The sequence below is a fragment of the Merops nubicus genome, unplaced genomic scaffold, assembly GCF_000691845.1.
Source record: "Merops nubicus isolate BGI_N331 unplaced genomic scaffold, ASM69184v1 scaffold4056, whole genome shotgun sequence".
NCBI classification, from domain to species: Eukaryota; Metazoa; Chordata; class Aves; order Coraciiformes; family Meropidae; genus Merops; species Merops nubicus.
The window spans coordinates 41747-66949 of NW_008615459.1; the positions used below are offsets into that span (position 1 = coordinate 41747).

General features: G+C 37.6%; 1 protein-coding gene across 1 annotated transcript in view; it reads right to left on the reverse strand.

Annotated features, from left to right (window-relative positions):
* The window catches only part of MAGI2 (membrane associated guanylate kinase, WW and PDZ domain containing 2), a gene marked incomplete at its 3' end in the record, with an annotated part of 77269 nt that overhangs the window by 40839 nt on the left and 11227 nt on the right, over positions 1 to 25203 (reverse strand). Inside the window, exons 3-4 of the mRNA XM_008942513.1 lie at positions 6749 to 6780; positions 1667 to 1856 (exon numbers count right to left, since the gene is read on the reverse strand). Of these exons, the coding sequence (XP_008940761.1) occupies positions 1667 to 1856; positions 6749 to 6780 (222 nt within the window). The remainder of the gene's footprint in view (positions 1 to 1666; positions 1857 to 6748; positions 6781 to 25203) is intronic.

The following is a 25203-nucleotide window of genomic DNA, read 5'->3' on the forward strand; positions in this document are numbered from 1 at the left end:
TGGACTCTTTGCTGGGTTACAAACTGGCTGGATGGCCGAGCCCAGATTGCTGTGGTGAATGGAGTTAAATCCGGTTTGGTGGCCAGTCACAAGCATTTGTTCCCCAGGGCTTGGTTTTGGGGCCAGTCTTGTTTAACACCTTCATGAATAATCTGGATGAAGAGGTTGAATGCACCCTCAATAATTTTGCAGGCACCACCAAATTGAGTGGGAGTTGATCTGCTCAAGGGTCAGGAGACTCTGCAGGTGCTGGTGAAGGGTCTGAGGAACGTGTCTTATGAGGAGCAGCTGAGGGAACTGGGATTATTTAGCCTGGAGAAAGGGAGTCTGAGGGGAGATCTTGTTGTGCTCTACAACTACCTGAAAGCAGGCTGTAGGGAGATGGGTGTTGCTCTCTTCTATATCCTAACTAGCAATTGGATATAGAGGAAATGGGTTTAAGTTGCACCAGGGGAGGTTTAGATTGGATATTAGGATTTCTTTACTGAAAGGGTAGTGAGGCATTGGAACAGGCTGCCTGGGCAGGTGGTGGAGTCACCATCCCTGGAGGCGTCCAAAAAACATGTGGATGTGGTACTTCAGGGCATGGTTTAGTGGTCATGTTAGTGCTGGATTGATGGTTGGACTTGATCTTGGAGGTTTTTTCCAGCCTTAATGATTCTCCCTTTCTATGATGAAGGCAAATAATAGCTGCACCAACCTCATCTTTGGGATAGTAGCATATTTCCTTCAGAGTATCCCTTTGCATGCTGGAGAAATTTTTACATTCTAGATCATGGATTATGACAGTTTAGGTTGATCTTTATGTCCCTGGGACCAGCTAATATAAATGGGCTAATATGGATCAGCTGCAATGCAATATTTTACATGTAATTTATAAAGTCATTGACTTATAGACTATTGTAATTTATATACTGAATTGAAAGGTGGCATGTGTTAGTAATAACTGCTAAGAAAAAGCTTTTATTTTTGCAGTAAAAAAGTAACCTATTTTGAAGATTTGATCTTAAGTGCAAAAGCTCTGGACAATTTAGAATAATACTTTTTCCTAATATGTTCTTTAGGAAAAGAAGCAAATAAGTTTAACCTCTTTTACCCTTGTTGTGAAAAATATGTGATATATCCCCCAAAACCATAAGAGATGGGAATCTTAATGGCTCAGTTTTGGTATAGATCTTCAAACAGTCCTTATTAGTACTATGGGTTTCTTTTTAACTACTAAGGACAACGTGAAAACTTGTAAAAGCAATTTTTGTAAAAACAAATTTTGAAATTTATTAAATAAGCTTCACTTTAAAGTAAAAGTACACGAAGTTACTTTTTTTGATAAACCCACATCCTCCTGTTGGTTAATTAGGAAGAAAGAGCACGGGAAAATGTGATGGCACATATACGGTTCTTCACTAAGGATTTAACAGTCTAATTGAGAAAAAAATGCAAGGAAAAAGCCTATGAAAGTCAAACTTCAGAATCTAGGCAATATCTAGGAAATTCTATAAGTGTGGAACTTTTGAATAATTTATAATGGCCTCCAGTAACTGGGATTAGAGTTGACGTCTTTCAATTACAAAAGATAATGATGGAAAATTATGTCAGCAGTGACACATTCATAGGCAAAAGCTTAAAATCTGAAACGGTCAGCAGGGTGCACAGGGCTTTCACTTACGCCTACTTTCATAAATAGCTCTTGATTTCTCATACAGCTCGTACGGGTCAGGTTTTCGTGGATCAAAGGCCTCTGTTGAATCAGGAAATGAACTCCTGTGAAGAGTGGGTGGATAGGGAATATTCTGTGGCATAGCTGGAGCAGACAGGCTTGTTTGAGGGCTGCCTTGATTCTCCCATCGTTCCATCATCTGGAATAAAAACATACAGAGAGTAAAGATGAAGTTTTGCAAAAACTTTGACTTCTACAACAAGACCAAAGACAGTGATTTCAGTTGAAGATGTGTTTTGTAGAGTTAGCAAATCTGTTTGATGTCTTTTGAGATGAAAGCTGTGTGTTGTGCTGTTCATAAAATGACTTAGGTAAAAATACTTGTTAATTTGTTGCTCTTGGGATGATCTGATCTTTCTCAGATAATATGATCCCTTGTGGATTTAGGGCTCAGTGTTACTCCTGAAGCATGTTGAGTGCCTCTCACAGAAGGCGCTGACCTTTTGGAAGTTACACTGTTAAAGGTGGAATCTGTGGTTCAGTGAAGATACAATTATCAGATTCCTTAAATTACAGAACCAAAAGTAGCACTTGACAAAGAAGTGGCCAGACTGGGTAGCAACTGGCTGATCCTAGTGCTGTTATCTTTTGAGAATACAAGATAATAGCTAGCTGCCCTGGGAGAAGCAGATTACTGTAACTGTGAGCAGAATTTACAGCTCCAATTGAAGGAAAAAAAAAAAAAAAAGAAAAAAAGAACCCATAGGGACAATTACTACAGCAGGTATTAGAGCATCTAGCGACATCGAATGTTTAATGATACAATATAGAACATGTTGAGAGAAAAGTGAGCATTAGTCTGTAGTGTCTTTTTTCTTTCTTATATCAAAAATAACATTGGTGTAACCCAACTAAACTTCCAAGCACAGGGTAAGCTTTTCAACTCTTCCAGACCATTTACAGGGGAGAAGTACATAGCAGTGTATTGTCTATGCATGAAGGCCATCTCAATCCATGTTTTATCTGACTGCCTTTAGTGGTCTCACAAGTACATCAAGCCAGAAATAAGATAACTGTGCAAAAGTAGATGCGCAAGTACTCATTTGCCTTTTTGAAGGAGCTGGCTACTAATTAAATTGCATGAGCAAATATGTTTGAAGAGGCTAAGTTAAACAAACCACAAATGTTTATCCCAGGAAATGAGTATTTGGCTTTTCCTGTGATCCCTTCTGAAGCACAGGGTAGTAGAGCCTCCGGAATCAATGTGTTCTTGCATATAACCCAAGAGTCTGTTAATTACACAAAAAAATGACTCCTGGAAACAAACCAAACTGTAATTAAATACCAAAGATTTCTAGTGTTGTATCAGCAGAGCCTCACCAAAGATGGTTGCAGGCTTACAGCAAGCTTGCTCTACAAATTTTGTGATTATCATTTCCCTTTAGTTCTTTGGTCTCAGGAGGTGTCTGGCTCAGCAGGTAGGGCTTTGCTCTCTGTTCAGATGATTAACAGCATAAGGCTTTTTCCACGCCAAGTATGTGTGGACTACAGATGTTTTAGAGTCCTCCTGGTGTACGTGCTGAGTAACTATCACTTTGCACATGCCAGATGACCTGACACTCTTAGCTTCACACATCAAAATAAATAGAATATAGATATTGGCCATTTTAAGTTGTTGAGGATCTCATTCTTTATACAGAGTAGTGTGCTGTGCTTCTGTCAGAGTTTCAGTAGGAAGTAGGGCTGGCCCACAAGAAATAATGGAGAAATGAAAGAACTAGGTATATCTCAGTCATAGGATGACTTTCATGCTTTAGTATGTGTTGGGTATGATACTCAAGTTGAAAAAAGGAAGTATTAGTGCTATGAAGTGCTAATAATGAAGATATGGAATACTGTATTCAATATTCACCTATGTTGTTCAAGAGAGACATTCATTTTGGGTCAGATACAAAAGATGGCAACTGGGCTGTGATATAAGAGGGCACTATAGGTATGTAGATCCTGTGCAACACAGTGACATATGGAGATACTTGAGTTGTCATTGAACTGGTTTAGGTACAGGAAAGTACCTATACCAAAATAAATTTATCCTGTGTGTTGAGTAAATTAGCCCATGTTGCAAGTCACGCGCATGTTACAATAATACTTCTGATAGCTATTCTGGCCCTAAAGGAATTACCTTGGGTATATACAAACATATATACAGTATATCATTATATCATGGAACTGTAAATTCAAAGGTCTCCAGAAACAAACCTGGTAATGCCCTTGATGTCTAAAGAGAAACTGGGCTCGAGACAAGTTTCTTATGATCAAAGAAGACAATGGAGAATTATATTTAGGTTTTACCTTGAGTGAGGAATCTAAAAAAGATTACAAGTCAAGCGAAACCAAACTATCTATCTTATTGTTATGAAGCAGAAAGACACGTGGACCGTCTAAAAGTGAGTTTCCCAATTTCTTCGACAGTGCCAGAAAAATAGAACACTTACCTCTTTCAAAATGTGAAACTGAATAAGATTAAAATATTTAAAGAAGGCTTTAAAAAGAGAAAGGCAAATAGAATTATGTTTGATGAGCACACTTTTCCCTGGAGGAAGGACAAGAAACTGGAGATCATTTGGCAAAACCCTACTGTGTCCCATATGTCTAATACTTGCTTGCTGGTTAGCTCTAAATCTTCAAGTGTGAGGTTAAAAACTGAGCAAAACATTTTTAGTTGTGGATAATGATGCTAGCATAAATAGTTACGTAAATAGATAAGCACAAGGGGCATTATATCTCCCCAAACCATATCAATTAATTAAATAGTCACATAGTGTTTTGAAATGTGAGTTATCATAATGCCAGCTCACAGATGAAAGCACTCTTGGAAATGAGTAAGCATGGTACTGTGTTCAGGGCATCAAATCTCAGCCAGGGCAATGGTTTGGTGACACTGCCCAAGTTCATTTTACACTAATCAAATTGTATTACTATACATACTATCATATGTAGTAATATAACAATATATACAATATACATACTATGTATGTAGAAATCACAGGAAATTTCTGTCAGCCCAGGTTACTCTGGGATGTTGAGCAGTCTGAGACACAGTGCACAACATCCCTGAGCCTGTCTCAGGGAGAGGAGCTTGCCTCTCTCTTCTTCCAGTCAATGGCTCATGGTGCTCTTTTCGCTTTAAAGAATTGTGGGTCCTTCTCCCTTGTATGGCCAGAGAGGTAAGTGGGCAACAGTAGTCACTCAAGTAGAAAAGAAACTTTGTTTGGGGCCATCTACAGTTTTTCTTTCCTGTTAGACACCTGAGAGGCTGTGCTCTGGTGTTGTGGAGGCTTTCTAAACCACCTGGTGCTGCCCTGACAGATTCAGAGTGTGAAGACACAGTGCCTCAGGGGCACTTGGTTTCAATCTTATCTTTACGTCTTGAGCACTAGAATTGATGTCTGGTTATTGCTCTAGTTAAAGTGGTGACTGACAGAGGAATATGCACTACCTTAACCTGATTACTCATCTGTAAACCCTCTTGTTAAGACTACTCCAAAAGAGACTAGTGAATGTTTAGCCTGCATGCAGGTACAGTATCTACGCACAATGCTGTTATATTATTCTGTCAGCCCTGGCTTCCTCAGACCATTGCTTGAAAAACTGCATCACTTGGTTTTTTTTCTAAACTCTGATTATTGGCAAGTGCTATCTGAGTTTGAACTGCCGTACCGTTCATGTAACAAAACTGTGCAACACCAACAATCACCAACAATATGCTGATATTTATATATTTGACATGTACATACAGAGAGGGCGAGCACTGACAGTGGGAGGTCTTTGAATGTGAATATTTAACAAGTAAGTTTGAAGTTCTCTATTTCATCAGTTTTTACCTGAGATTAACAATTGAATGTGCCAGTCATACAGGAACCCTAAGATGGTAAGAACAAGGTAACCCTTAATAGTCAGATTTATTTTCACAAATGTCTTGCTACTTAGCTGAATAAACAAACTTATTCCAGAGTTGCATGCATCCTCTACCTTTCTACAGCAAAACCACCACAAGGTGAAACAGTCTGATGGAGTTGCACAAGATGAATAATTAATTGCTATTTGTACTTGACAGGCTACAAAAATTGTTTTGGTATGCATTAAATGTGCCATGATGAGAAGATCTTCTCATGCCAATATGAGAAGATACGTACTTGTCCAGATTCAATATACCACCCCTACCCTCCCTCCCCAAAACAAGAAAGTTATAAATCCATTAAAATATATTGCTGTTGTTATTCCTATTGCTCTTAGAAGCCATCAGACAGAGTCGGGGCTCTTTTTTCCTCTAAACACTGATGATGAGCGACAAACACTACTTTAAGATCTTTACAACCTAAATAAAAAAGTCCAATTAGAAAGCCCAAAAAAAACAAAACAAACCAGAAACCCAAAAGCTATTATTTCTTTTTACACTGTGAATGTTGTCACAATTTCAAAAAATTATATAATGTAGTGTCAGCAGATTAAATGCAGTCATTGCTTACAGTTTTACAGCAGGAAATGTCTTCATACCTTGAGATTTAATGTCAAAATCAGACATTTTGGTTAGAAGGCACCTCAGTAAATTAGCTAGTCTAAGCTCTCACTTGAAGTGTGACTGTTTCCAGCTCTAGAGAAACTAATGCGAGAACGAATAACAATCACTTGAAGAATGTTAAGCTCAAGCCATTTGTAAACCAGAAAAAGTGCATGTTGTCCATTTGACTGTCAGCTAGGAAGCCAGCTAGACTAGCCTCATTTCCGGGGCCTTCTACTGCCTTCTCATCCAGATCTCCCATTTTTCAGCCACTGTATTTCTGGTTCTTGACACCATCTCAATATTGAGATGTTTCTTTCCCCAGACTTTGCTGGCAGACTCCAAGTCAGCGTATCTGGAGAGCTTATCAGTGAGGCCACCCATGATGCTGTCTCACCTAGAGTTGGGGCACTGCTGAGAGGTGTCTCATGAGCCAGGAACAGGAAGGTTAGATGAAAGTCTACAGAAACTGGCTTTGAATAAGAGTCATCTTATGAACTCAATGTGTATAATTTTGAAAGGGAACTTACAGGCTTTGGAGTTTTCCATGGAGAAAAGAAACCTGAAATAAACAAAAAATAACATTAGCAGATTTTTCTGATGCATTAAGAGTGGAGGCTAAGTGGTGTTTATTATCCCGTTCTCATTCAGGTCTGCAGCTAATATTGATATATATGAAAATTCTCTACACACAAGGGGTGAAAACATAGACCACAGAGGATAATTTCTAAAAAATATATGCAAATATATATATATATGATCATATATATATATATATATGCAAGTGGAACTATTGAGATCATTGCCATACTTTACGAACAGCATGGGATTAGGTTGAAATTAAAAAAGAACTAAACAAAAGGACTTCCAAATGTCTTGGTGGACATTGGATAAGACACCAAATGACCTGGTATTGATGTGTCAAATGCAGTCGCACCTTTAAGAAGAAGCAATTCAGAACATCCCATCAACAAAACCTAATAATACAAGAGATATTTTTAGAAGAAAAGCCTGGAGAAAAACAACTGTTTCATCAGTCTAGACAAGATAGCCACGTCTTGAGAGGTTTGTTTGCTGTGATACTGTTCTGTTTTTTTGTCATTGTTCACAAGTGGTCAGACATGACTGCTTCTACACAACTAGCTATCTCCTTCTCCTTGGGTATTGACTCACTGATAACTTGTTTTAGTGACTTTTATGAATTTCAACTATTGTAGCTTACGAAGGCTTGAAAATCCAGATATGTCCTTTTCATAAAAGGAGATAATTTGCAACACTCATTGTAACCAATGTTAAAAAGCTTACAAAATATTAAATACCAAGAAGCATTTCAAAGGATATCGGGTCATGTTTTCAAATACCGGTTTTCATCACATTTTTCATTAAAAACTAAAGAAATCTAACTCTAGTATCTAAAAAAATACTAGGTAAAAAAAAAAAAAATCTGTGAACCTTACTAAGTAAGACTAAAAGCTAATAAAGAGTTCATTTGTTTTGTTAGAAAAATAAATAGGGCTTAAACTGATACATCTAATAGGGAGGCTGCTCTTTCATTCAAAAAGTTAAGCTACACAAGTAACACTTCATTATTTCTTTTTCTAAGTTGAGTGTAGCAAAAAAATTAAAATTGTGAGAACAGTAGGGACAGTATCTCTCTATAGACATACCACAACAGGAATTACATTTGTACATAGTACTTAAGCTTCCTAGTATTCTGTGATAATGAAGTTATTTCTTCTGTCATGATTATGTTGTTATTCCTATTGCTCTTAGAAGCCATCAGGCAGAGTCAGGGCTCTTTTTTCCTCTACACACTTCCAATGAGAGATAGGCACTACTTTAAGGTCTCTACAATAGAAATAAAAAAGCCAAATTAAGAAAAAAAAATCAATTCACTTAGAATGAAGAAATCTTGGAGCCAGGAAGCACTTGAGGTGTTTGCAGGGAAACACTGGTTGTTTTCTAATGTTGATGTATAAGCTGGTACCATTTTTAAACAAAAAATATATTGGGCAAAGTAATCCTGGAAAGGTTTATATTTACTGACTTTACAATGTCTGGATAAAAACTGCTATGCTGTCAAGTAGACATATTTCTTTCCATCTGCAAATTCAAGCTGAGATAACAAGCATCCTGTATCGATCTGGCTTATACATCATCTTCAGTATTAAAGATTCTGTAGTAGAAACTTATTTAACAACTTCTTGGACTTCAGATTGTTACCTTTTTTATTACCTGCTATTTTTCTGTGCAGCTAGTAAGTGAAAGTTAAAAAGCATTTTCCCACTCAGAGGTAAAGACAGAGCTTGAAACTTGTAAAAAGGCTTGCTGAAAGGTATCGCAAATAACTTACTACCCTGATTTGGTGCTTGGAAAATATTGGTAGAGGTAGCACTTCCTCCCCATTGCTACTGGTGCACTTCCCATAACTTACTGTTGGCAAAAATTACTCCAGGTCAAATGGAAAGGTAATTTTTTTCCTAGTTATTTACTGTCTCCACCTAAAAGAATGTATTTTGCAAGAATTATTAGAAAATTTTACTATAAATTAAAAATTTAATAAGTATTTATATATCAAATACTGACATATATATCAAGTAAAGATTAAAAAATGTAATTATTCACCAAATAAGGAGAACATGGACTTATGTTTAGCTTGGAGGCTATGGGCACAGACTGCAACATACAAATGACAACATCTACACTCAAAACAAATAAAAGGCAATATTTATTCACACAGCATGAAATTATGTTAAAAAAAATAATGGATATAGGATGCCACAGAATTAAAAAGATCCAAAGCAAGATTTTAAAAAAGTATTGGATACCCATATGTGAACAGAAGCATGTTAGAAGTGAAAATCTTTAAAGGTAACAAACCTTGGAACTAATATTAAAATCCATTCTTCATATTTAAATTCAGCTATTAGACCAAGACCTCACGTAAGATGAGATGGTCTCTCACCTGTGTAAAAGACTAGGTGCTAGACTAAGTAGATGAAGGCCTAGTGCCATGAAGCAAACCCTGTCTTATATCTTCCATGTATTTCATGGTGATTTTAATGTTACCTTACGTAACATGTCTTCTCTATTCTTAAACAAACTAAAGACCTTTTTTCCCCCAATCTAAACACTGATCTCACAACAATATATGGCATTATCAGTTATTCAACATGAGACTGAATATGGAAAACTGCTGTGAACCGATTATGTCCAGAATTATGACTGGTACTTAAATACATACGACCATTGCTGCGAATTCAAGACTTGTTCAAGAGTATAATGCATAGGTAGTATAAGGGTACAGAAATTTCACATGAAAAAACATAAAAGTAAAATGCAGCTTCCTGTGTATTCTGCATCCTCCCCTCTAATTTTCACCTTTAAATATTGTTCTCCATAAGTACAAGACCAAGTCCTCTACATGTAGAAAACTGAGGCTTGGAAGTTTACCTGAAGTATGCATCTTAATCTTCACACCACCACATTTTCCCTTGAGTTTCTGGTGCTGATTCATTACATGCTGTGAGTATCCCCCAGAGACAGTGGGATCTCACCTAAATGACAACCACTAGCAGACTGGCATCAATTCAGTACTGTTTCAGAGGCAAGAAAGTTTTTTTTTCTCTCCAAAGAACAGCTTTCAACCTCTGTTGAGTATTAGTATAGCAATAATATTGCTCAAATTTCTAATCAACTCACATCTAAGTAGACATGCATACTGGATAAGCTCTTATAACCTTCTTATCCCACTTATTTTCACTTCTTCCTGCCCAAACTCCCAACCCTCTCCTATCCAACTTGTGATGTCTAAAAAAAACTGAGTAGCTAAGACTATGACATGCTTATACACATGAACATCCTTTAATCTCATAGCCACATACACTTTTAAAATTTGAAATAATAAAAGCCACCTTAGATCTACCTAAAAATACTTCATGCAGCCTGTTCTTCCTATGAGTGGCTTTCTGCTCACCCACGTGCCTGACAGCCACTCCTTGTCACAACAGCTTCACCACATAAGCTGTGGCTCACTTTCTGAAGACTCCCATATCTTTCTATTGGTTTTAGGTCTATAGTAACAGCCCTTGTAAAGGCAGCAGTACAGGTCTGAATTAGTTTCTGAAAGAAGAACAGGGTTACTGGCTCATGTCAAAGAGCAACCACCACTACTCGGACAGATGCTAGCAGGAAAATACTGTGGTCACCACCTAATGTAATGCAATGTGTAAGCATACAAGGATAAAATACATAACCTCATCTATTTTTCCAAAGTTAGTTTTGAGAATATAATTATTTATTTTTCAATTTTGGCCATTTAAATTGTAATAAGGTACAGCAGCTGGTGGCCCACACCTTTATTGATATTTGAATTGTTTCATTTCAAATAAATAAGCTGAGGTACAATAACAACCATATGCTTTTTAAAAATCAGAACTACATTTTTTCATAAAGCAGTGTTAGAAAAATTATTTTCTGTTTTGCTCTTTAAATTATATTTACCACCTTCAAAAATGAGCTTCCCTGGAAATCAGAGCTGTGATGGTTTCTGTGTTGTAACTTTACTAAAAAACACCGGTAATAGAAAACAGATTTTGGATTCAAATGTATTTGGGGGAAAAATATTTTTTTCTTTTTTTAAGATCAAGACAAATTCCAGCTTCAGTGTACTGTAATTCTCCTTTTTGATGAAGATGTCCTATAACAAAAGACAAATCATATCACACTCATTGTATCTACTCCTTCTTATATACAAATTTAAGTATACTTTTGCTGTAAAATATGCTTACAGGTTTTGGAGGCTTCACACTTAAGCCACTATATTTGTTGGAAAGTGTAAAAGCAGCTTATCAGACAAGACTTAAAGCATTTATAAGATAGAGTCCTGATTTGTTTGGGTGGTATTGGTGATTTTTTTGTTTGTTTGTGTTTGTTTTGTTTTGTCAGGAATACAATATACAGCCTTTTGTTATTAGTCTGCTGTCATGTGGATGCTTTTTGCAACATTTTCATCTCCATTATCCTCACTAGTTTGTATTGATTCCCAGAAAAGTTCATAAGACCTTGTAGAATCATGAGTAACTGACATAGGTATAGCTAAACCACAGGACCTTTAATGATGTTCACCTCTGAAGCAGATGTGTGTGTATAATTAAGTTGAAGCCTGGGAGCAGTTCAATTTCTTCAGGGACAGCATGTGGTAGTGCTGCAGGGAGGAACTCAACAGCATCAAAGATGAAGCCTTTTAATCCAAAGCAATGTTCAGGGCAAGTTAACTTCCCTCCACATCACTTGTTGTGCTGATGATACAGCAAGTGTTTTGCCCATTAGCTTTCACTGGGCTTCTTGCCTTTTTTTTTTTTTGTGCTATAAAAGCCTTGTTGCATATGGCTTCCTGAGCAAAACTGTCCCAAGCACTGCACAGACTTTCTCATGTAGATGCTTGGAACTCAATGAACAGATGGCTGATGAGCACTCCCAGGGCATTAACTGACTCAATGGGCATCTTTTCAATGTCTATGTGACAACATTTCACTTCAGCAAAAGCTTTCCTTTCTAGAAAAGTTACAGTATGAATTTACTGTAACAGTAGATGAGGTTTTTTCCCTGTGCTTTTTCTTTCTCTTACTGGGATCTCTGAGATGTCTATCAGTTGCCTACAGTGGGGCCTCAATTCCAGAGGTGTCAAATACCCATTAACTTCAAATGGATGTGACAGTGGAGAACTCAGAGTTCAGACTCATTGTGCACACAATTAGCAGGATGCAGGAAACTTTTTTTACTGTTCACACTACATCTGGCTTTTTTCTCTGTATGTTTACTATGTCCAGCCTTTAGGTGAACTACGCTAGGTGTGGTTGGATTAGGTGCACAGAAATCAAGCTACAATTTGGCTCACTCATTAAGATGCAAAATATCCTCCAGCTAACATTAACTCTCCCATCAGTATTTTTTTAATGTGTGATTTTTTTTCCCCCATACATAAAACAATTATATAGCATTAATTCAGTTATTCTTAAAATATTTTCCCCTTTTCAGGCAAACAAACATTATCAATGAAAACAAGTAAATTCAATTAATTTATATACCACAGTAAACAAAATATAAAAGGAAACAACAAATTGAAATAGATGGAAATAATACTTACAAAGACAAGCAGATGATAAAAAGTTTGAATTGGTCATGTCATATTTAAAGTATCAGATGATTGATAGGGAATGGCAACTAGCAGTGCCATTTCCAATAAAATCAATCATTACCACGTAGTATTTTTTCAAAGGTCCACCTTTTTCAAATAGCTTTAGGGATTGAGCTCTTACACTAGCAACAGCAAAAAGTTGATTTACCTTGAAATAAAGAGTAGGTGTAGGAAGACTAGGAGCTCTAGCTCTTCAAGCATAGTTAGCTAGTCCTGTTGTCAACTGTCCTTCAGAGTGATGGTGCCATGCTGTGCAGGATTCATTTGGTCTTTGGCTGAGACGGCACCTGATGCAATGGGTCAGAAATCAACACATCCCACATCAGAGTGAGATGAATGACCCATCATATTTCATCAGGCCCACAACATTATCTATGGTTAGATCCAGCGTCTCTTCCCTTGCAGCAGGCTACACAGTGGCGGCATGGCAAATAACTGAGGTAGCACTGTGCTGCACTGAGTTGAAGGATGGTTACAGTCACCACTTATTAATTTGAACCTGCATTTGATATAAAACAGTGAAATGTCTGTCTTCTTCAGGAGTAGATACATATGGCCACATGTTATTAAAGAGTTTTGCCTGAAAGAGACTTGCAACAGTACAAACTGATCCTCAGCAGTTTCTTGTGGGTCTCATTTTGCTTTATGCTCCACTAATCCATTTCTCATGATTTCAGCCCAAGTGACACTGTGTTAGAAGTAGTGCTTCAATCCAGACAGGAATTATTTTTCACTCTTTGGCCTGCTACACCTGTGAAAACTGACTCCAAACAAATACACTCCTCCCCACAGATAATCAGTCTATCAAAGTGCAGGGCAAAAAGCAGGCACAGTTCACAGGAAGGTTAGCTGGATCTTTAGACTCCACTGGAGCAGCACCTTCTGTGGCTCATCTCTTCTCTAGGTGACTTGAGGGCATCACAAGTTCAAGACTATACTTCTTCCCTTCAAAATTTCAGATTTCTTGATGAGTAGCACAAAGTATGACAAAGAGACGTTTATCGGAAATGATGTGTAGGTAGAGGAGTACCTTGGGAAATTAAACCTGATCTCATCTCACTGAAGTCTGTAGAACTGATACAAACACTTAATTGACTGTGAGAGCAGGTACTAAATCAACATTCAGCTTTTTATACATAGGAGCACTTTTTGTGCAGTTAATGAAGTTTTACTGACCTAGGCTTCTTAAGCAACAATTTAAAAAATATTATCCAGATCTTCACAAATAATTAGCAAAACGATAGCTATTCAACGTTATGAATGATAGAAGCACTTGCTGCTCAATCTAAGACCCTCACCGGTCACCTCTGTCTAAGAGAATTTCCTCTAAAATACACCAGAGAATCTCAAGCTACCATTAAGTTTTCACTTTCATGAATAGCAAAGAGTCTTTGTTAGGAAGAATACAGCCATCAGAAAAGGTCAGAAGCTGGCATAGTAATGAGTTAATTTACATTCTAATGGACATACAGCTATTTATTTTGCTTGGCTGCTACAGCTCTGAATGGCTTATCAGTGAAAGATTTAAAATAATTCATGAAACTAGGAAAACCCAACAAACTAAATACCGTCTCCTGATTAAGCTGGATGCAAAGCAGAGAATTTTTGGATCATAGCTAAAATAGTGCAGAGGCAAATACAACATCATCAGTGTCAGTTTTTGATGCTTAAATGTACTAGAGTTGGGAAAAATAATAAAAATCTCTACAACAGTTTCTGGAAATGAAAAACACATTTTTGGAACAAGTAGCTTTGTATGTGGTCAACAAGAACAGATTATTTTCCAGAGATAACGTTTGATATTAAACCCCACAGAATATCTCATTGGGTAATAATTTTATACAAACTTCTTTTCTGACACCTATTTCTGGAACAGTGTTACACTGTTACAGATGTCTTACCTTGTGGCTAGCACACACCATATTATCTTAAGGACAGCCATGTCTTGGAAGAGATAAAATGCCGCTACAGTACAATTCAGAACATATTTTACTGGGACAACTTGACCTGGAGTAATAAAAGAGATCTCATGGAGTTGAAGATCCTAATTTCTTGCCTTTTACTACAGAACTTCCAACTAGAAGTTCAAATCCTTAAGTCTGTATCCTGGTTTATGATTTGCAACTGCAAGTAGTACTGGATGAATGGTTATTTCCCTCACTGAAGTCTACAATATATGTATTTTATGTGAATACTAACCCAGTTAGCAAAAGTCTTCATGCCCAGATATTAACACAAGATGAGCGGTGAAAGAGACCTCACAGAAAAGAAAGTTTGTTTCTCACAGAAAAGAAGTTTGCTCACAGGTTGTAAACTCTACCTACACCTTGAAAAAGTCAAGGTTATTTTATCCATACAGACAAGGAAAATAACTTTTCCTTTGGCAGAAGGAAATTTTCCCTGAAGAATCTCCAGCTTGCTCATGTGTATTGTCCAGTGACTGCTGCTAAAATCAGTGTCACTAGTTCATGTGTCCAGGCCACTGATTAGACTCTACTGTACTGCTCTAAACCTGCAAGAGCTGGTAACGCAAATGATGCACCATCTTGGGCAAACTGTTGCACACAACTCCTGTTGAGCACAGCAGACACAGCAAGGTGAAAAAGACTGGTATGTGTCACAAACACTGAATTAGCAACACAATTTAGAATATCAATTGAGTCTTCAGTCTTGGCAGCTGCTGACTGTTGCTTCTAGAAGGGCCTGCAAGTGTTGCCATACCCATAAAGACAGCTTGGCTTTACTGAAAGCTAATTTAAGCTTCAGAACTAACTTTTCAGGAATAGTGCATTGCATTTTCAGAGCTCTCTGACAGTCAGAAACTCTTCCTAACTATGCCAGTGTCTCTGTTTTTTTCATGTTTAGAATCTGCTCCAGTTTTAAGCTCTTACACTTTCTAAACATATTAGAGAAATCTCAGTTCACATTATGACATCTCACTTTAATGAATATCAAGGCATGTTTCAAATATTTTCTGGTAAAACGTAAATGGAGCACAAGTTATTTGTAGACTGGGTCCTAAAGTCCTTTTCATGAAAATACATTCACCAAAAGTCTTTGGAAAGCATGGGGGGAAAAAATAGTCAAGAATAAATCAATTCCTTTGCTTATGTATAACTTCATACTAAGGCACAGATGAAAAGGAATCACTAGATTTTTAGTGTTGACATTTATGCTGCCAGTTCCTCCTCTTCTAAATTACTTCATTGCATCCATGTTTTCTCTCAGCTAACCCTTTCTTCAGATGCCTGTTTCCAAACTCTCAGACTTCTCTTTTTCCGTGGGATTTGTGTCCTGATCCTGATTTAAAAACAAATTCTATCCCTAAACTAGTGATCAGAAAAATCCTTAAAAATTAATAAAAGTAGATAAAAGTAGGGAAATGCCCTTGGTGTCCATTACAATTTCTAAATGGGAGACCTTGCGATGCAGTGCTCCACTCTAACAGGAGACAGAAAACCAGCACGTGAGCAGTAGTGGTGAACCATGCAACTGAGGTAGAGCAGCCAAGACCTGAGTCAGAAAGGTTTAAGGTAACCAAACAGAGATGGCAACCTTGCAGTGACCTGAAAACCTGTCTGGACTCTTTCTACCTAATAGTTTTTCAGATATCTCTTTTCTTTCACATTGACCCAGTCAGGATGTAATTCTCAGTATTCAACTTACTTATCAAGAAGAACAAAGCTGAATTAGTAAAAGCTTTGTAGTGAACTAAATTGTAGTGGTTAAAATGACATGGAGTTCAGAAGATTTAGCATAAGACCATAGGTGCCTGAAAGAAAAAATGTGAGCAAAATAATGATGGATGGGATGATAGAATTGCAGTACAGAACACTAAAGAGTATAAAGAATGATAAATTGATGATGATGACCTGTCTTACAAAAAAAAGGTTGAGAAAAATCACATTTTTCTGAATAACTGAAGGTTTGGAGATGAACAATTAACATAAAGAGCAGCTACGTCCATAAGTCTAATGAAAGAGGAACAGTATTGATATGAATTTTATATATGTTTAGATTGTGTGCTGGTCATATGTAGTCCTGTGAAGTACTTCAAAAAGTTAATGAACAGAACATTAAAAAATGATGCTGATAAAGGATCCTGACAGGGTAGTTGGGAAATTATAAGTATTAAATGAATGGATTACAAGGAAGAGCAAGAAAAGCTACAAATAGGTGATTTTTTTCCCCTGTGACAGTGCTCTGTCTCAGAGGAACGTAAATTGATTTCAGACTGTTGAGATTTAGATGACATGTCTAACATAATGGAAATAACACCCCAATGCTGAGAAAATTGGAATGATACATAAACATGACAAGTTAAACAGAGATGATTATGGTGCTGACAACCATGAAACACCTTGTGGACCTCACAACTGACCTAAGCTTAAAAATTTTTAGGAAGACTTGCTAGGGTACCTAGTGTGTATGTCCCTTCTTTTTAAAAATCATAGCTTACTGCACAAGAAAGCAAACTTGGATGTAGCCTATGGATTCGTAAAACATCATTTTCCTCAAGACAACAATATATTTCAATATGCCCTTATGATCACAGAACAAAAACTATGAATTTATGCTTGAAGACCATAGCTGGCTGAAGGAATCTGGAGTACACCTAATCAGTGATGGTCATCAAATTCAACATGGTATACACTTTTTCCTTGGGATTCCCCATGAAATAGGTAAATAAGGTGACAGTAAAGGTAGATGTGTATGCTCTTTACCCAGTCAACATGCAGTTTTGCTGGTGAATAATCCCAGTCTGCTGGGATAAGAAATAGTTTGTAGGGGAATATGCCCTTTTTTAAAAAAAAAAAACAAAACAAACCAAACTATTAGATTTGTGGTCTCATAAGCCAATTAAAGAAGTATAATTCATGTCACAGGGATCAAACAAATGGTCTAGTTTAGTAGAAGAGGAAGAAAAGTGATGATTCAAACTAAAGCTTGTGAGTGCTCTTCTGACAAAGAAAGTTTTCATTGGTGAATGGTGATTCACTAAAGCCGTTTTTGTAAAAAGCAGCTGCATTTCCACAATGTATTGAACATTTAATTCGAAAAAACCCTAGGCAGATCTCAGATGAAATATCTAGTTAAGTTCTAGGTAAATAAGCTACCAACTATCTAGACTTTAGCAGGATCTGATATTATTAATGAATTTATCCTATTATAAGCAGGCTTTTGTTTCTTTTACCATAAGTAAGTTTTTAATCCATCATGCAATTTTAGACTAAGTTGCTCTATTCCTCAGTGGATATTCTCTTTTGTGAATTTTTTTAAAAGGTCTAGGACTCTATCTTGTCAGGAAGTGTTTTAAACTTAATATTTGTCTAGGAAAAAAAATTATAATTCCATTCTAGTCTCAAGAAAATGTCCAGCTACTCAGAATTTAATAATTCAGAAATTATTGCTATAAATTGAAAATACTAATATAGAACAGCAAACAAAAATATATTCAAGTCCTCCATTGAACAGGTTTTCCATGAAGAAAGTTCTGCAAGTTTTGTTCTGGTATACAAAGACCTTAAATGGGAGTCATGAACATCTATAATCCTCCTTGGTTTGATAAAGTTTATTTACTGTTCAAGATAACTGAAAAAAAGTGTGCAAAAAGCTGTATCACATATTAATGAATAAAAGTGCATACCTCCGTACACAAACACAAGTAATGAATTTTTATTCATCCCTTTCTTAGTTTGAGATAGAAACGCAAGTAAATTGCGACATCTATACCAGCACTCCGCAGCAGCTGCATTTTGATTTAATGACAAATATATGTCTGTTGTTACACTGCAGTTTTCTCTCTCAGTGTAGAAGAGTTAAAAAAAAAAAAATGTGAATACTTTGGAATTAATACTCACTCTAGAGACTAGACCCCCCACCTGCAAAATTTCAAGGCATTAATTTTTCTTTACTAGATTTGTTTGGTTTAATTTGCATTATTTCCAATACAAAAAAAAGACACTAGGATTTGAAGCCACTATTTTTTTTTATTTCTGTTACTCTTTGAGATCTGTATTTCCAAATACAACCTTCACAATATTAAAGAGCAAAAGGGAAAGTAATAGCAGTATATCTCCATCTGAGGCTGTTTTTCCGACTTCATTATGACAATGATGCGTATTATGTTTGTGTTTTATCACCCCAAACTGTAAGACTGGTGTAATAGGGCTTTTTCTTTTTATAAAAATCTGAAATCCTTAGAATTTGTGTAATTTTGTGAGTTAATAATGAAGAAACGTTTAAATAGCCACAGAAATGATGGTGGAGTTACAGCTCAGGAAAAGCACCATCAGTCTTTAGTTCCAGTATTCAAACCTTTGCTCTGCAATGTGGAGAATATGCCATCCTAGAATGCTGGTGAGGAAATGACTTGTTGATTTGTGGCATTGCAACTGGTTTTGATTGGGTGCTTCCTTTCCATCTGAGATGGAATCCCAGGTTGGCCAAAGATTTAAGATAGATCTACCTAGACTCTTTCTTACAGACAGCTCCAAAGGCTTTTATATATTTTATATGTATGTACATATACTATAAATATAAATAGATAAACCCAAGCCAAATCAAAAAATACCAGACTTTACAGTAGTAAAAAACATGTAAGTTTTCAAATAGAGAAAACGTAAAATGATTAGCTAGAGAATACAGAAGCAATCAGGGTTTCTGAACAGCTTGCCCTGCTTGCTATGTCCCTACATTACAGATCCTTGTTTCCAGGGAAATCAATGGCTTCTTGAGTTCCAGTAAGATACATGTTACCATAAACTCTGTATACTCCCTGCCAGTCCCCAAAACATTTTCATCCTGTTTTTTCTAAGGCTACGTGGTTGCTTCTTGCTCTTCCAAGCAGGTTCCTGGATTATGCTGTAGATCTCTAGCTTTTTGTCCTGTGTCCTCTTTCACTTTGAATCACAGAATTGCTTAGGTAGGACAAGACCTTTAAGACAATGGAGTCCAACTGTTAACCCAGCACTGCCAAGACCGTGTCGCTAAGGACTGTATCTACATAACTCTTAAATACACCCACAGACGGCGATTCAACCACTTCCCTGGGCAGCCTGTTCTAATGTTTGACAAAACTTTCAGTGAATAAATTTTTCCTAATATCCAATCCAACCCTCTCCTCCCCTCCACTCCAGCTTCACTTCTCTTGTCCTGCTGGCCACACTATTTCTGCTACAAGCCAGGATGCTCTTGGCCTTGGCCACCTGGGCACATTGCTGGCTCATATTTAGCCAGTTGTCGATCAGCATCCCCAGGCTCCTTTTTGCTGAGCAGCTTTCCAGCCACTCTTCCCCAAGCCTGTACTGCTGCATGGGGTTGTTGTGGCCCAAGTGCAGGATCTGGCACTTGGCCTTGGTGAACCCCATAGAATTGGCCTCAGCCCATTTAAGCCAGCCTGTCCAGGGCCTTCTGAAGAGTCTCCCTACCCTCAAGCAGATCAACACTCCCACACAGCTTGCTGCCATCTGAAAACTTTTGAGGGTACACTCTATCTCCTCATTATGGTCATTGATAAAGTTATTAAACAGAACTGGACTAAATACTCAGCCCTGGGGAACACAACTTATCACCAGCTTGCTCAGATCCTACAGCCACTGGAAGATCTCTATATGTCTCTTCTTCAGGGAAGAGTGATCTGTCTTCACTGCAGGAGAACCTGCCTGACCTTGGTACTTCTCAGAGGAAGGAAGGCAGCACACACACTTGGAAGAAACCAAATGCTCTCTATCAGACTGCTACTATCTATCTGGCACAGAGGATAGTTATAGCTGTTTTAAGTAAATAGATTCTCATGTTAATCATAAATGTCTTTCAAGCAGTTTCATAGCTAGTAGCCTCTGGTATATAGTGTGTTGTAGGTCAGGGACTATGCTTCCTTTCTGCTGAAAAGAGGATCATCCTACAACATGACTCTTTAGAGAACTTTTTACACGACCCTAAATATCTTTTCTGAACCCCTAATTCTTCACTATCTGTTTTCTAGCCTTTCAGCTCTCTTTTAGGACACTTTTCCCAATCCAGGTCCTTTTCTTCTGTTTCTCCAAGCTTTTAATGTACAACTCCTTGTAAGATTACTTACAGGAAAAATTCTGAAGTGATATGCTTAATTCTTTCTACAGGAAATGAGACATTGTAGGAGCTGGGTATTAAGGAAACATCTTTCTGTCTACCTTGCACATGGACAATTAAATCAGTCATTAACTTTGCTAATGAAGAACTATATGAAAAATACTAGAGAAATGTCACATTTCATGTCATTACTAACAACAACTTTAGCTAAAGATAAGACTTCTGCAAGGTGCTTAGTCACTGCACCGTATATAGAATTGTCATGTAATAACTTTAAAGTAATTGTGCAAAATGACAAAAAATGGAAAAGAAATATGAACTTAAGAAGCAGGGAAAAATGATCTGGAACAGAATCTCACTGATTCTGTTAATGTTCATAGTAAATGCAAAAAAAGTTTACCATTGACATCTTACTGAGAAAAACACAAACAATAAGTTTTGTTTTAAAAAAAATTTGCTGAATTTGCCTTTTTCATTGTGTTGTTATACACAGCTGATTCTCCATAATGACTCAAAAGCATTTTGGCAAGTTTGGGCTGCATTCTTTGCTCTGTTTCAGGAACTAATTTACACTACAGAAGCCTATAGAAAAACGCTTCTTGTTTGCTGATGCTTAATTTATTAAGTATTCCACATAGCTCTTTATCAGTTATGTGTCATCTATCCAGTGATATGGACCAATCTCTAAGCCATCTGCAAACTTTATCAGCATTGATTTTATGTTTTCTAGAGGATCTTCATAAAAAAAAGATATAGTATAGTCAAAAGACATAAATTATGCTAGAGGAAGCTCATTAAAAATAAATTCCATCACTAATTTCCTACTTATAATTATGTTAAAAGATTTAGAAATTAATCAAATTTTAAATTCAATGTAAGCCATACTAATTTTACTTGTTTCCATTTTTAAATAAGGAGTAGAGCTACTGCATGTAAAGCTTTAGAAAAGTCCATTATATAGATTAATTTTTATAATCTAATTTGTAATATTAATAAAGTTATTAATATATCTTTAATATGAAATAATCTATTTTCTGCAAGCCCATATTTAAAAATTGGTTTTCTAAAGAAACCCAGATTATTGTCTATGCTAGCATAAATGGGATTCCAGTTTTAACTATAATGGACGAGGCATATTACAACTCTTGTGATGAGTGCTTTAAAAATTATCTTCTATTGTTCCATGCTTGCCATTGGTGTAAGGGCAGAACTCATCTCATGCACTCTTGTCTGGCTGGCCAGTTAAAACAAGCCAGACCAGTGGAGCATGATGGGCAAACCCAAGAGAATAATCTGCTTAACCAAGGACTGAATAAAATGATCTAAGCCATCATTTCCAGGTGCCTATTTTCTACCACTCACTGGAGGGGTAACTATTTTGACTAGTATAGACTAGAAATTTAACTTTTTTACAGTTAATCTGGGATTCACCTGACCAAATATGAGTAGAAATTTAAATATGAAACTTTGGTAGGTAAGTTTTTAAAAACCTTTCATAATCAGCAACAAAACATAGAATCATTTAGGTTGGACAATACCTTTAAGATCATCAAGTCCAACCATTAACCTAACTCTGTTGATAAAGTCCACTACTAAACCATGTCTCTAAGCACCACACATACACACTTCTTAAATATGTCCAGGAACGGTGATTCAACCACTTCTCTGGGCAGTCTATTCCAGTGCTTGACAACCCTTTCTGTGAAGAAATTTTTTCTAATATCCAACCCAAACCTCCCCTCGTTCTTTTGCTGACCACATATGCCAATAGGAAGGATATTATCGTTAACAGACAGCACACATACCAGATCACTCCCTCTGGTTCCATATCACATATCAGGGATCTGAGGTAGCCAACCACTGGAGGAACAAAAAGGTTGAAACATTCACTCATGGTGAAAGATGAATTGAAGACAGGAGCAAATAGACCAAGGAAGCAGGTAACCAGTCCAATTCCAATGGTATAACCATAAAATGGTGCCATTATCAAGGATATAGTCCTACATAGCGTATTCACTGTGGGCAGAGCCAGCTTTTATGCTGTTAACTTAGAGGTGGGACACCTGATATTAATGCTGAGGGAGGGGCACCTGGTGGTGATCTCCTAATTAGTTCCCACCCAAGGCTGGCCAAGCCCTGGGTGAAAACAAATCAGGAAGGTCTTTTCTGCCTGGCTGTGGACATCACCCATATGTCAACCCTGATTCAGGGCTGGGGGTTTAAGCCCCAGCACTGCACTGGTGCAACTTGAGGCCATTTCCTCTTTTTCTATTACTTGTTACTTGGAAGAAGAGACCAACATCAACCTTTCTACAACCTCCTTTCATGTAGTTGCAGAGTGAGAAGGTCTCCCACAAGCCTCCTTTTCTCCAGGCTAATTGACCCCAGTTCCCTCAGCCACTCCTCATAAGACTTGTGCTTTAGAACCTTCACCAGCTTTGTTGCCCTTCTCTGGACCCGCTTGTCTTTCTTGTATTGAGGGCATCTGAAATACTGAACACTGTATTTGTGGTACAGCCTCACCAGGGCCAAGCAGAAGGGGATAATGACTTCTCTGGTCCTGCTGGCCACACTATTTCTGCTACAAGCCAGGATGCTCTTGGCCTTGGCCACCTGGGCACATTGCTGGCTCATATTTAGCCAGTTGTCGATTAGCATCCCCAGGCTCCTTTCTGCTGAGCAGCTTTCCAGCCACTCTTCCCCAAGCCTGTACTGCTGCATGGGGTTGTTGTGGCCCAAGTGCAGGATCTGGCACTTGGCCTTGGTAAACCCCACAGAATTGACCTCAGCCCATTGCTCCAGCATGTCCAGGTCCTTCTGAAGAGCCTCCCTACCCTCAAACAAATCAACATTCCCACGCAGCTTGCTGAAAACTTACTGAGGGTGCACGCTATCTCCTCATTAGGGTCATTGATAAAGTTAGTAAACAGAACTGGACCAGTAGACCATATATATGTCTATGCCATGAGCAGACTGTTTTTTCATTGGAGTGCTGTGGGAAACAGTGTTGAAGGCTTTACTGAAGTCCAGGTAGGCAACATCCACAGCCTCTCCCACACCCACTAGTTAGGTCATCTTGTCATAAAAGGGGATCGGGTTAGTCAAGCAGGATTTGCCTTTCATGAACCCATGCTGGCTGGGCCTGATCACCTGGCTGTCTATATGGTGCATCGTGGCACTCAAGATGATCTGCTCCATAACCTTCCCTGGCACCGAGGTCAGACTGACAGGTCTGCAGTTGACCTGAAGAACAGGCTCTTTTAGAATACTACTAATTACAGCTACTTTAGAGGTTTACAGTAGCTGATTGGCATCACAGCCTGTTTTCCTCATCATACAGGGATCCCTCTTGCTGCCTTGGTTAGCAGCCCTGTAGCTGTCTACACAGGGTCCCTGACAACAACAGACAAGGTGAATGTGGCTGTATGTGTTGCAAGGCAAGCTTGGGAAGACAGGCTGAAGTACACAGCATGTAAACCAGGCCTTTAAGGACCTGTAAAGATATACATTCACAATTAATTATACTATGACTGTTTAGAAAGGGCTACTTTGACTGAAACTGTACATAGCTGGTTCTACTTTCAGCACAATGCATCCTAATTGCCTCTGTTAAAGAACTTGATAAATTAGAAAATCTGGTATGAAATGAAGAAGTTATAAGATAAACATTAGAAGTAATAGTTGTAGTTAATGTCCATGTAGTGAATGTTAGCTGGATCAGGTGATCCAGCTGTTCCAATTTTAAGGGCAAACCCCACAAGCCATTGAGCTCTCTCAGGAATGCTATATAATAAATAAATAAACACTGCATTATTTTTCAATCATAGCGTGAGATACTTTGCTGTGTATGCAATCTCAGTGAACACACAAGGCAAGCTGAAATCAAAAAGCATGTCTTCATTCTTTCTGTTTGCATCAATTTCTAAAGAACTATCATATACAAATATATATTTGTTTCACATAAATATATATATTTAATGTGATATAAGAAGGAGACAAGACTAAATAACTTCTCTTTCTCTCTGAGAAGCACTGTGAAGGAGTTTAAAATTATCCAGATGGTGATTTGTTACATTCACTCAGAGACCTTCTCTTTTAGCACCTTGAGCCCCCAAACACAAGAAAGATGGAGAACCATTCAATAAGTGTTTAGACTGGAAGGGGCAGTTTGAGTTTGTGTAGTCCAATCTCCTGCTCAAAGCAAGGCTAAGTTCAAAGACTGGGTTGACATTCAAGAATGGGAGCTTCACTGAATTGCTCAAAGGAAGGAAAATGGAGCCAGAATGACAAGCAATAAACATACAGGCTGAAGAAGGACCTGGGTAAAACATGGAAAATGCTAGTGAAGAAGAGCACAAATTGGACAGAGATGATTTGGCTCTGTCACATTTGTTGGTTCTGACTGGCCACAAAAAAAAAAAAGTCCTGTGGACTTTTCCTCAGACTTCTGTCTAGACTGCTCTAGGACCTTACACTGATGTAATATCCCTCATTTTGGTTACACAGTTGAATTACTCTGTCAGAATCTTTCCATCTTCTTTCAGTAATTCGTGATACTTATTCCTGAAAACACTAAACCTGAAATAGAAGTAGGCTTAAGAGCTATGCAAAAGAGCAGCTGGTCTTTCGATATGTTATCCTATTAGGATCATAGTTGCAAAATAAAAGGGAATTAGTTTCTCCACTAGTCATTCCTGATTTTCCTTAAGGAAT